The sequence below is a fragment of the Carassius carassius genome, chromosome 18 (assembly GCF_963082965.1).
Source record: "Carassius carassius chromosome 18, fCarCar2.1, whole genome shotgun sequence".
NCBI classification, from domain to species: domain Eukaryota; kingdom Metazoa; phylum Chordata; class Actinopteri; order Cypriniformes; family Cyprinidae; genus Carassius; species Carassius carassius.
In genome coordinates this window covers 25,751,091-25,765,406 of record NC_081772.1, presented here as the reverse complement: position 1 = coordinate 25,765,406, position 14,316 = coordinate 25,751,091, and the positions used below count along the sequence as shown (strand labels likewise).

The 14,316-nt window shown below is 39.2% G+C and overlaps 1 protein-coding gene across 14 annotated transcripts in view; it reads right to left on the bottom strand.

Annotated features, from left to right (window-relative positions):
* LOC132092740 (neurexin-3b-like) overlaps positions 1–14,316 on the bottom strand; it is a 539,941-nt gene that overhangs the window by 13,173 nt on the left and 512,452 nt on the right. For 11 of the 14 annotated variants that reach the window (XR_009422248.1, XR_009422247.1, XM_059499108.1 and 8 more), the window contains one exon: positions 11,390–11,471. Coding sequence is in view for 11 of the 14 variants with exons in the window: in XM_059499108.1 (XP_059355091.1) it covers positions 11,390–11,471 (82 nt within the window). In the remaining 3 variants the exon portion in view is untranslated. The remainder of the gene's footprint in view (positions 1–11,389; positions 11,472–14,316) is intronic. The other 3 variants (XR_009422249.1, XM_059499109.1, XM_059499114.1) reach the window with 1 other exon arrangement.

The following is a 14,316-nucleotide window of genomic DNA, read 5'->3' as shown; positions in this document are numbered from 1 at the left end:
TATATAGAAGAACAGCTTGCTAAAGGCTTCATTACCCCTTCAACATCTCCTGCTTCTGCCAGTTTCTTTTTCGTCAAAAAGAAGGATGCATAGACTATCGGGGTCTCAATGAGATAACCGTCAAATACTGCTATCCACTGCCTCTGGTCCCAGCTGCCCTTGAAATGCTCCGCACGGCCCGATATTTCACCAAGCTCGACCTACGAAATGCTTACAACCTTATTCATATTCGGGAGGGTGATGAGTGGAAGACGGCGTTTTCTACAACCTCCGGCCATTATCAATATCATGCTGTTCGGCCTTTCCAACAGTCCTTCAGTTTTTCAAGCGTTTGTCAACGAGATCTTCAGAGACCTGCTCAATTGGAGTGTAATTTTATACATTGACGACATCCTGATTTATTCAGACAATCTTGAAACGCACGTTCAGGATGTGCGAGCTGTTCTCAAGCACCTCATCGAGCACCAGTTGTATGCGAAGATACATAAATGCGAGTTTCATCAAACTCGGATCTCGTTCTTGGGTTACATCATCAGCGCAGACGGAGTGGTGATGGATGACAACAAGGTACAAGCAGTGATCAACTGGCCTCAACCTAAGTCAGTGAAAGAGCTACAGCGCTTCTTGGGCTTCGCCAATTTTTACCACCGATTTATTCGAAATTTCCGCATGATTGTGTCTCCTCTCACTTCTTTACTCCAAGGAGGAGGAAGACGTTTCCGCTGATCTTCGGAATGCACTGCGGCGTTTGAAAGTTTAAAGAAGAGATTCACCACATCACCCATTCTCTATCACCCAGATCCAGAGAGAGAGTTTATTGTGGAAGTGGATGCTTCTAACACAGGCGTGGGTGCCATCCTGTCACAACATCATGGTAATCCAGCTAAAATGTATCCCTGCGCCTTTTATTCTCGTAAACTCAATGCAGAAGAGCGCAACTATGATGTGGGCGATCGAGAGCTTCTGGCGATGAAGGCCGCCTTTGAAGAGTGGAGGCATTGGCTGGAGGGGGCGTGTCATCCTTTCACTGTGCTTACGGACCACAGAAATCTGGAGTATCTCAATTCCGCCAAATGTCTGAATGCTCGCCAGGCTCGCTGGTCCCTCTTCTTCTCCCGATTTGATTTCAAAGTCACTTTCAGACCAGGTTCTAAGAACGGCAAGGCGGATGCTCTCTCACGCCAGTTCGACAATAAAGACGAGTGTTCTGAACCAGTTCCCATTCTGCCCTCCTCTCTCATTGTCGCACCAGTGCAGTGGGATATCATCACGGAGGTTTCTACAGCTCAGCAAAGACATCCAGCACCCCCGAAATGTCCGGGGGACCGCCTCTTTGTTCCTCCCAAGCTCTGCGACCGTGTCCTCCAATGGGTTCGTTGCACTCCCAGCGTGGGGCATCCAGGTATCACAGCCACCACTCAGCTAGTCTCCAATCGCTTCTGGTGGACTTCCCTTCGAGCTGACGTGATCAAGTTTGTTCATCAGTGTGCCACTTGTAACATGGTCAAGTCTTCTCTCCTGAAACCAGCTGGCCTCTTACAGCCTCTGCTGGTACCACAACGCCCTTGGTCCCATATCGCCGTGGATTTTGTCACGGACCTTCCTCAGTCCCAGGGTTTCACCACCATCCTCTCGGTAATTGACCGGTTTTCAAAATCATGCCGTTTCATCCCTTTGTCTGGTCTTCCCACAGCCTTACAGACCGCCGAGGCCCTCCTCATTCGTTTGTTTCGGCTTTTTGGCCTTCCTGAGGACATTGTAACTGACCGAGGCCCTCAGTTTACTTCTCGTGTGTGGAGGGAACTTTGCTCTAAGCTCAATATTAATGTTAGCCTCACCTCTAGCTACCATCCTCAAGCCAACGGGCAGGTTGAGAGGTTGAATCAGGTACTAACTCGTTTCCTACGGACCTACTGCCATAAAAATCAGCAGGAGTGGAGTCGTTTCCTCGTATGGGCTGAATACGCTCAGAATTCCTTAGTTAAGCCAGCCACTGGACTGACAGCTTTTCAGTGTGTCCTGGGATTTCAGCCTCCGCTCTTCCCGTGGGCTGGCGAGCCCCCCGATCTCCCCGCGGAAGATTCCTGGCTTTGGCGCAGCGAGGCCACTTGGGATGCTGCTCATGTGCATTTACAGCGGGCCATCCGCAAATATCAGCACTATGCGGATCGGAGGCGACATGGGGGTCCTCGGTACCGTCCTGGCCAGTGGGTGTGGCTTGCAGCCCGAGATTTCCGTCTCAAACTACCTAGCAAGAAGCTATCCCCTCACTTCATTGGTCCTTTCAAAATTCTGCGCCAGATCACCCCGGTCTCATTTAGATTGGCTCTTCCTTCTAATTACAAAATCTCACCTACCTTTCATGTGTCTCTTTTCAGACCCGCAGTCACCCCCAGGAGAGAGGAGGGCCAAGAGGGGATCACGCCTGTGCAGAATCCTCCTATTGAGGTTGACGGCGATGAGGCCTACCGGGTGCGAGCGGTACTGGACTCCAGACATCGTGGCGGGGCTCTACATTACCTTATTGACTGGGAGGGATACGGTCCTGAGGAACGCTCCTGGGTCAGGTCTCAGGACATCCTAGACCCCTCTCTACTTACCAGCTTCCATCGTGACCATCCTGACCGACCTGCTCCCAGACCCCGAGGAAGACCCCATCGACGTTCTGGTCCTCGCTTCCGGAGCCGCTCGCAGGGGAGGGGCTATGTCATGGAACGGTCTGCTATGCCCTCCTCTGGCGGCATCAGATCCCTCTCTCCTGAATATTAGGACTGCATTTCCCAGTGTCCCTCTCCGCAATCATCCCCGTCTAAGCCTGCTTAATTATCTTGATTACCTTTAGTATTATCACCTGCACCTTGTCTTCTCCCCTTTATCTGGACTGCTCTCCCCTTTGTTATTTTGTGAAGTTTTGATTTACCCCTGGTCTGTGTTGCTATTCTCCGTATTATCTCTGGACTCTGAAACCTGATTGATTATCCTTTGCTACTATGCCTGACTCCGTGTGCCAAATTGCCCCTCTGTTTATGCTTATCTGAGTTCTCTAAGAACGTCTGCTTGAGTTCCCTTTTGATGCCAGCCTGAGTTTATGTCTGCTGTTCTCTGTTTAATTATCTGTATTAATAAACTGCTGCAGATGGATCTAACTGACTCCGCTGTTTCATCACACACACACACACACACACACACACACATATATATATATATATATATATATATATATATATATATAATCAGAAAGCACATAGTGAAGTCAAATGGAGAAGGGACACTGTACCATCACCACCTTCTCAACTAATGGTACCATTATTAGTTTTCTTTTGTAAATCTCTTGTTAGTAGCTTGACAGGCAGGTGTGAATTTCAGAATAAAGAGGGAAAATCAATTATTTTAGATTTTCACTGCAAGGCCAAATCAGTTTTTTTTAACAAGTTGCATTTAGGGAAATTAGAATCACAGTAATGTGAGCTGGGATCAGAAGGACTGAGAACAGGGTTACAGAATATTGAGAAACTTTTGGGCAAAGGGCTGTGGGATACTGTATATGCCTGTACCAACTTGAATCATACATGTATGATACATTTGTCAACAAAATCTAAATCGCAATAGAAAGATAAAGACCTACTGATCTTATTTGAGCATAATGTTAATTCTGAATGAATCAAGTCAATTTAGAACAGATTTTTGGCAGAAATCATTGTATAACCAACAGCCGTTCGCTCAATATTAATGACAATAAAGATTGGGAATTACACAAATGCCATCACAGTAAGACAGAAAATATTTTTCTAAAATATATCTAACAGTACAGTATGTAACATACATACTGAAAAACCATAACATATTTAAATAATTATATTTATGTTTGTATGTATGTAGGACATGAGAGAGATTAATATTGTGTAGCTGACCAGTGTGTTTTTTTTGTTGTTGTTTTTTTATAGTAGTTGCTGCTACTGATTACCTGGTGAGCTGGGTGGCAGACAATTTAAAAACTGCAAAAATGGACAATATTTACTAAACCTAAGAAACCCTAGCATAAATTAGATTACCAACTGAAACTAGTATAGCAACTTTTTTACTGATTCCCTGGACCATCCTGAGCTAAATTACTTTATTGAGTAAGGGATTTTATTGGCTGCTTCAAATGTTTTCATCAAGATGAAAGCATCTACTAAAACCACAGACACAAATACGGTGCCGCAGTGGACCCCTACATGTCTCAGTAAATACTTTAATCTTACGTTAGCACTTCAATAAGCAATGATAATTTTCACAGTTTTAATTAAACAAAAAACATTGTGTGCTTGTCTTAGGGGACAATATTTGTTTTGCAGAGCGTAGATAGGAGGAAATGTTCTTTGGGCTAAGCTCCATTACAAAGCAAACGCTTCTACATTGCATTAAGCCTTCAGCTCAGATGCAGAGTTCTCTGCATTTGCTTACAGGAGTTCATTCTTGTAAACAAATCTAAAGAGCCACCCTCTTTCTTGGCTGTTAAAACACTGTAAAGAAAAAAAGACAACAACAAAAAAACACCTTTCAGAGTGTATTTTTTTTTTTTTTTTTTTTTTTTTCAGAGAGAATGTGAAGCAAATTAAATTAACCATGACAGTTGACATACAGTACTGTTTTCCTAATGAATGTTGTTCAGTTGCTTTGATGCAATGTATTTTGTTTAAAGCGCTATATTAATAAAGGTGACTTGACTTGACTTGTTCTCTCTACTGTGCCCCCAACCAAATCTGAGCATCCTTGGTTCAGATATCTGTGTCTAAACTGCGTGACCATCATGCTTTTGCTTTGCCAAACAGTGATGAATTCTGCAGGTGTATGGGGCTAAATCTGCCTGATCCCCTAAAAGAAGAGTCTTTGTAAGCTGGCACCTGTGGTTCAAAAGGCTTGCTGCAGTCAAATAAATTTGTGTCAGCCATGCATTGTGCTCAACCTGCGACTGTACTGGTTCTACTTCATCTCAGCATCTGCTAACTCATCATCATTGTAAGAACTGGAACGTGGGAAATTAGAAGTCTGCATAAGTGCTGAGGTAAATAGCGGCAGGACATCAGTATTGTAGTATGAGTTCTGCATCATCCATAAATTATTATTGTTAAGTTAATGACATTCAACTATTTCGGAGCAAATAATTTTTTTTTTTTGTGTCACATGTAAGTGTCCCAGCAATAATGGTTGATTGTACCTGAAGCAATTACTGTACTTTTAGTATTTTTTTTTAAGTGGGGCTTAGCATAGGGTCAATTAGCTTTCCCAGTTGTGATGTTTAGTTGCTGTGGTTTTGCTTTCTCTAGTTTGTCTTTTTAAATGTCTTTCTAAGGGATCTTTTGACTTGGAGTGTCACAGATTGCTGCAACTTCATTATATCATCTCAATGTTACCCAAGGTAATAAATTAATATCCTCGGCCAGTGGCATGTGACTGCTGTCTGCTGCTCAATTTGTTGTATGGCCATTAAGCTAAATTAAGCTAAGTGTGTAAACCTTAAACTGATCTGAGAGCTGCTTCAAAGTGACAGCCAGCCCAATGGGGCCTGACTTTACCAAAATCAAAATCAGCCTGTGTCAGTGGTTCATTGACCCATTCTCCTCAGGGTCTCATTTTCTCTGTGCACCTCTCCATGCTCTCCTGATTGATGTCTTACATTGAAGATGTTTTTTCATCTTAATCAACTGAGCCGATGACAGCACGATGAAACCACAGGGATCTTGCAGACACAACATCAGTGTTACTTTAAAAGTCTCTTCCTTCTTGAACTACACTGGTGCCAGCTTTCCCCCCTTTCCAAACATAAAATAATTGGAACTATGTCAGTTGTCTTTGTGCTTTGAGTTTCTTTTTAGTCCTCAGAGAAAGAACATAATCTTAAATTATTTATTGGTCAGCCTAGTGTATGGATGTAAATATATATATATATATATAAATTAATTTAAAGTAAACTTTCTTATATTCTAGATTCATTGTATACAAACTGAAATATTTAAAAAAAAATTGTTTATTTGTTTATTACTTGTTATGTTTAGAAGACTACTGCCTTGAAAGGAGTTCGTTAAAGTACAACCCCTGTAAAAGACAAAAACAACAACAATTTTGCAGAGAAAATTCTAAATAACTGACTTCCTGTTAGGATTCAGATTTCGTACCAAGAGACTTTTTCGTAGGTAATGGTGTGTTACATGTGTGTACCAATTTTTGTACATGTACGTGAAACATAGCTCGAGGCGCACTCCGTTGAAAGTGTATAGGTGGCGCTTTTTGAGCCATTTTGCCACACCCGATGGAATAGTGGCCTTCAGATGTGTTCAGGCCAGGACTCTTATCACACATGTGAAGTTTGGGGAAAATCTGACATTTTATGTAATAAAATCTTTTATTACCATGTCGAGACATCGAACTTCGCCACGGCGCCATGGACATGCCTTTTAACGAAAACTCTTCACAAAACTCTTCACAAGATCTTCACAACTGAACATCGCACAGGCCTTTAGATTAGACTGACCACAAAAAAGTCATTGATGTCATAAAATTTCTAGGAGTAGTTCGTCGCAGTGTAAAATATGTCACTTCCTGTTGCCAATAGGTGGCACTATGACTATAACTGAATATGGGCATGTCAATCTGTTCAGGTTCAGAGTCTTATCTAACATGTAAAGTTTGGGGCAGATTGGACATTGTATGTCTGCGTTATAGCAACTTAATTTTTCATGGCGAATCATCAAAATTTCATGCCACGGACACGCCCTTCAACGAATCAAGCCCTTCGAGATCTTCACAGAGATCTTTCAGCCCGGGTGCGAGGGCCCGTTCATCGCTGCTTGCAGCTTTAACATCGCAAAGGCCTTTAGATTAGGCATACCAAATTTGGTGTTGATCTGAATAAATCTCTAAGAGGAGTTCGTTAAAATACAACGCATGGAAATGACAAAAATTACACAAAATTTGCTCATAATATTAAAAATAACCGACTTCCTGTTGGGTTTAGAATTTTGCTCCAAGAGTCTTTTTTGTAGGTATTGGTGCGTTACATGTGTGTGCCCATTTTCGTGCATATACGTGAAACATAGCTGGAAGACTGTTGATTTTTTTAGTATAGGTGGTGCTGTCGAGCCATTTTGCCACACCCTCTTCTGAATCCTATATTAGACAAAAATTTTCACCAGGTTTGACAGGTGTACAAAGTTTCATGACTTTTTGAGCATGTTTAAGCCCTCAAAAATGCGATTCATTCGGGAGAAGAAGAAGAAGAAGAAGAAGCGGAATAATAATAATAACCAAAGCAGATACAAGAGGGTCCTCGCACCATCGGTGCTCGGGCCCTAAATAAACGTCAGAAGCATTTCACCTGGGGTAAGGAGAAAAAGACCTGGACTGTTGCTCAGTGGTCCACAGCACTCTTCAAATGAAAGTACATTTTGCATTTCATTTGGAAATCGAGGTCTGGAGTCTGGAGGATGAATGGAGAGGCACAGAATCCAAAGTCCAGTGTGAAGTTTCTGAAGTCAGTGATGATTTTGGGTGCCATGTCATCTGCTGGTGTTGGTCCATTGTGTTTTATCAAGTCCAAAGTCAATGGGATCTACCAGGAGATTTTGGAGCACTTCATGCTTCTATCTGCTGACAAGCTTTATGGAGATTCTGATTTCATTTTGCAGCAGGACTTTAGCACCTGCCCACAGTGAACCAGTTCCAAGTGGTTTGATGACCATAATATTACTGTGCTTGATTGGCTAGCCAACTCAACTGACCTGAACCTTACAGAGAATCTATGGGGTATTGCAGAGGAAGATGAGTAACATCTGACCAAGCAATACAGAGAAGATAAAGACCACAATCAAAGCAATCCGGTTTTAAAAAACGCCTCACCACTGCCACAGACTGATCGCCTCCATGCCACGCTGCATTGAAGCAGTAATTCGTGCAAAAGGAGCCCCAACATTTCTGTTTTATAAATCATTTTTTTAGATACTGAAATTTTTATTTTCCTAGTTGTAAGTCATAACCATCAGAATTAAAAAAAAAAAAAAAAACCTCTTGAAATATTTCAGTTTGTGTGCAATGGATCTAGAATATAAGAACGTTTATTTTTTTATTAAATTACAAAAAAAACTAAGAACTTTTCCATAATATTCAAATTTTTTGAGATGCATCTATATATAAACTTTTCACACAAATTAAATAATTATTACAGGGACATATTATTGATTAATAAAGCACAATACTATGTTATGACCTAAAAAAAACAACAACACTTTTCCCATACTTCATGATTTTTAAAATAATACATTTTAATATTTTCATCACATAACCAACTTTATTCATATGTCTTTTCTGTTGTAGTACACTTGTTCGGTAGCTATCCTGGTTCAGCATTGTACTTGGAAAAAGCTAATTATTTTGCAGAAATGTCGCCACAGGTTTTTTGTTTTCAATGACCCTGGGTTAGTTTCTAAACACTGTGTTCGCTTAAACTTCCTGATGAGCTGTTTGATTTGCCAAAGTGATAATTTATAAGACAAGCACACATTGTTTATTTCATGTCATGTAAAACCTGGCCAGTATCTCCACACCAGAATCACTGCAAGATTTTAGGGTTTCCCATCTTCAAAATTCCAGTGTAATCCCTGTTCTTGGTATAAATGTTTATTAGCCTTTTTGTGGAATTCCCATTATCCAAACAAATGTGTTTAACAGCACACAGAGCAAAAATACAAGAAACAACCACATCAGCAAGACATCAGAGAGATAGAGCAATCAATGTCTAAAGACAAAGACATCAGCACATAGATGGGTAATATGCACAACAGCACACATGGTCGGCCTGTTAGTAAGCTCATGGATGGAGAAGCACACAAGATGGAGCCAATAACATCCATGCAAGAGTAATGATGGAGATCTCCCACTGGGGATCAGTTAGTTTGCAATCAACGCATGCGTCAAATGCAACTGATCCGTAGCAACAAATAGAAAAACAGATATACTTTGTGGCAGTTAAAGTCTTTTTATGCCATTTGCATTCAGACAGACATGTCTATGCAGAAAGGCACAGAAATAAAGATGAGATCAGGGATGGAGGGGTGGGGGGTGGTCATTCTTTCACACACAACTTTCCTGAGACATAATGGGGTTGCCTGCACTAGGCAAAAATAATAAATAAAACATATGATGGCAAGAAAAGATTTTGTTGCCTTTTATTTCCAGTTGTATAGAATGTGAGGATGTTTAATTTGAGCCTAATGGCGCAAAACATAACAAAAATGAGAAAGATTTTTTTTTTTCAACCACCAAAATTCCATGCGGCACAAGATGAAGCGAAACAAGAGGATCAACTTTAACCCTGGAAAATGGAAGGATGTGGACATCAAAGAAAAGGGCACCCAAGAGGGTAAAAAAAGAAAATTATTGGAAATAAACCCAAATCCCATGAATGGAATATAAAAGAGTGGATACAGTAGGAAGATGTTTTTTTTCCACATGAAAAGGCTTAACCAAAACAGAACAGAACAGATAGTATCATGCAAACTCTCCAAGAAATTTGAAGTGAAGATCAGACTGATGATTTAAATCTTATGAGTATGGTGGTTTGTGGCTAAGTGTACTCGTACCGGATGTCAGAGGAGAAGAAATTAAAGGTAACAATGGAACTGTCCCTTAGCATACTTCCTGTTACCACTGAATTTGAGAAGACTTGGGGATGATATTAGATTTACCACAGGGAGAATTTATCCAAAGCACAACTGTCTGCCATCAGGTTTCAAATTTAGTATAGAGTCAGTCTTTGTATAATGAGCAGAGTGTCCTTGTAAGTAAGACAAATGTTTTGTATAATGCAGGGTGTGGTTTGAAGTAAATTCAAGGGCCTTAATTAGTGTTCTGATGACATTTAGAAGTAATTAAATGACCTTTGGTTGAAAGATACTAGTACAGGGCAGCAGGCAGACCATCAAACTTTAATAAACCAAACAATCCTTTCATCCATAATGGCCTTGTAAGCACTAAAATCAACAGCAGGATTTTGTATACTGTGATGGCTGACAGCAGGAGTCTAACAATTACAGCAAAGTTCTATAAAAATGATGTTTTATCTTAACCATACTAATTAATACATCATAGTCATAAAGCACAAAAAAAAATAATAACCTTGAGGAAACAGAGGCTATGTGTGGAGAAAGGTGAGCACAAAAATTATAATAAGATATCTGTTCTCTATTAGATGTTTTAACGTAAGGCAAGCCTTCAATGTGAAGAAACAAAGGAACAAACAGGAAGGAAGAGTTGCTTCTGTTGCTGTTAGTCTGCTACACATCAGAAATCTCTATGCTCAAAGCATTATTCTCATTTTATTTGTAAACAACTCAAAATGTATCATATGTCAAAGACGCACACACATGCACACTGCAAGAAATCCATCGTGAACAGGATTGATACATTTTGAAGCATCAGAGTGAACTACATGGAGTTTGATACTAATTTTGGACTTTTGTCATAAAGTTTGTCTCTCTGTTGATTGCTGAGAGGACAAAATTAGTATAAACACACAACCATGTTAGTGACGTTCAGCCCCATGATCAAGTGTAACTCAAGCCCAATGCTTCCTGACTCATTTCACAATATCATTTGCACGAGAAGTGATTGAGAGAAATCAGCCCACAGACTTCAATACAACAGAAGTCAATAGAAATGAATTTGGACACATAAATCACCTTAAAATCTATCAATGTCACTACACAACAGATAGCAAGATAAAGCAAGTGACATTGAGGATAATGATATACTGTTCAAAATTAAGAAAATCTTATTTAGACTAAGGCAGTCTTCTTCTTTATCTTTCATCTGCCACAAACATGTAATTTATTTTGAATATCATAACTCGGGAGCAAATATTTATATATTGTAATATATGCAATATAGCCCTAATTTAAATTTAATTATTTGACAGACATTTTCTGAAAGTCAGATATTAGTGTAACATGCCCACGGTTAATGTGTTGGCGTCATGTGACTTTTTCCTAAAAGTTATTACAAAGAAAAAAAGTTATTAAAAAGTTATTCCTCAGAGATCCTGAGAAAATATTTAGTAACATTTGTTTGCAGATGCTATTTGGTTTAATATTTTATATTCTAATCCAGTTACATGCAGACATTTATTGTGATTTAAGTGTCCAAATACTATTGTACATCAGTCATATACCACTTTATATCACTATAGACATATGTTTTTATTGCTATTGTTTTTAAGCTTGAAAAATGGCTTTTAGTGACTCTTTTGAAGTTACACTGGATTCTCATGGGGGTGATGCTTTGAGAGGGAGAACTCAAACAGAAGAGACTGAAAGACCAAGTTTAAGCAAGCACAAACGTAACACATCCATCCTACCTGTGTGTCCCCCGTCACACTCCTCCAGATCCTCGTCATCGCTGGAACATTCTGCAGAGGACACAATGTCATCCGTTGTCTGCTAGTTAAGCCAGAGGCGTGTGGAGACAAACCAAAAAGAACAAAGGTTTAAGTAAAGCCAAATCTACCAATACAAAGAGGATCGTGGGTAAAAACAATAAAAACACATCATTGCAGCAAGCATTATATTTTTTTCTCCCTCTTATTTCTTAAGGACAGCAGATTGGGGACTGAAATGTCAGTCTTTGTTTTTCTATTTGGGTTTAGTTATGGTGGCTGACTCTTCATATATCTCCTACCCTCTCCAGCTTCTCATGGGCCATCACAGATCATCAACGTCTGTGGACGCTCGCCTACTGCTTGCTCATCAGCACCTTCCTCTATCACACAATTCTGATTTATGAACACACTTATTACTGCCTCCTTGTTCTCTCCCAGCCTGGACACTTTGACAGTGTTGTATTTCACCCCACATGCACGCACAGCCTGTTAATCAGAGTGGATTGGCGCCTCAATAAAATAATCCCTGTCACAAAGCAAGGGTTATGAAATAATACCACTGATTGAGTTTGCAGTGCTCGGAGAGAGAACAGGCTTTAACTATTATGGAGTTTGACAGGCTAATGAAACAGAATTCAGCTGGAGCCTGGAAGAGCACCTCCATACTAGGAGAGGATGCTGTTGGTAAAAGAACATTTGTACTAATCTGCTCATAGAGTGAGAGAAACTCGCCACCATAATACTGAATATGTTTTGGGATGCTGATTATGCATAATCATAGCCAATCATTGTTTACATTATCGATCATTGGTGTCACTGCAGAGTTCTCATGCACACTCCCTAGTAAACAGTAATATGTATTAGCCAATAGGCCTGTTCACACCAAGGACAATAACGATAAAGGCAACTCAAGGCAAGTTTATTTATAGAGCACATTTTATACGCAATGGTAATTCAAAGTGCTTTACATAAAAGAAAGTAAAATAATCATAAAAAAAAAAAAATTAATAAATCAAGATAATGATCAAGATATAGTTCTCACAGCAGAGTCCACACCACAGCTATAATGATAAAGGCACAGAATTTAAAGCAACAGATGAGTGTGTGCTTGGAATAAACAAATGATGTTCTCCACTGGTGTGGACACTAATATAGTTATCTTTATAGTTATCGTTCTTTTTTTTAACAATATATTTATTTCCTTTTTCAGTTTGCACATTACAGCAGATTACACATTAAGTAACAATCATGTAAATACAGCAAACATTTTACACCCTATTCTCCCACCCATCACCCCATCCCGAAAAAACTAAAATAAATAATAAATAATAAGTAAATAAAATAAAAAAATAGATTCAATTCAATTAAATTACAATTTTAAAGATACCTAAATAGTTATCGTTCTTGGCGTGAACGAATGGAGTTGTTATATTTTTTATTTTATTTTATGTTTATTCAATGAAATAACATACTTTTCAGGAATTCAATTTGTTTTTAAATTTTTGTGTTTAGGACATCTTAAAAAAAAAAGCTAAAATAGTCTTAAGATTTTTAAAATATAACTTTATTCTTAAATCAGAAAATTTGAAGAAAATAGAAGTTAAAATAATTTTGCATGAATCCGGCCCCCTGTTCTGGATTGGATATTGGATTTGTTTGTGACTTGAAAAACTTTCAGGGGTAGGGGTTAGAATTTAGGGATGGAGATTGGGTGAGATTATGTGTAAAAATGAGGGTTAGGATTGGGAGTTTAAAAATAAACTTTTATCATTTCTCAGATATCAAGGCAAAATTTAAATGTAGGAATTTTGGTGGCATCTTTTGCATGATGTTAGGTTTAGGGTTTGTTTAGGGATTGTTTGTAAATACATTTATTAAAAATCAGGAGATTAATCACCAGATTCACAAAATCTGCTTAATTCAGCATTTTTATTTTTTTGCAGATTAGCAGAATGGCAAAAGCTAGACCAGCCGGATCCAGCACGGAAATTCATTCTCAAAGGAACTGTCATAGTGCTGTTATAATGGTGCAGTATCAAAGGATACTGACCAGCAAAGTGACAGTTAATTCAGACGTTGTCCTGTCACATTACCAGCAGATGTGGCATTAACAAGCCTCCTAAAGATCAGAGAGTTCTCACCTCCCATAGTTCCTTACTTCTGTCCACTACAGTTTCTCAGAGTGTGAAATCACAGCAGAGATTTGACAGATGAGTTTGTGCATGATCAGTCACAGAAGTGGTGTCAGCCAACAGGCTAGTCCATAGCATAACAGACCAGAAATGACTTTTTGCCTGCACAGAGCACCATGATATTCAACTAATGTCCCATCTACTGTCTGTGACCACAGCTAAAATATGAGGCCAATACAAAAGCAATTCAAGACTGCCTAGAGTGAACTACCTAGCTTCGGAACAACAAAGCGCATTCTGTTTAAGTAAAGGGTAGACTAAACAATGACATGTTGTGTTAATGTAAAAGTTTACAATCTATCAGAACAAACAGCAGATTAAGGCTCTGTTTCAAAAACTTGTGCTGTTTAGCTGTCTACTCCCTGTAAGAGCAGCACTATAATTGCTAAAATGGTACATCATAAGTGACTGATTAGAAAAATACACAGCAACTCAGTCTATCATAAAAGTACACATATGGCTAGAAATAGTATCTCAAGTAGAAGTAAAAGCAATAATGTTAATAGTAAGAGTAAGAAAGAATAATAATAAAGTAGTGAGTTACTAGCTATCTTAGATCTGATTCAGAACAAGCTAAATGATGTTGGTGAAGTTCATGTTTTCTCCCTATTATGACCACACTTGAGAGGACGGTGTGTTAAAATCTTGATGCACCTCTTTAAAATAAACAAATTCTGTCATTAAATTAAAAGATTTTCAGAAGATAAACTGACA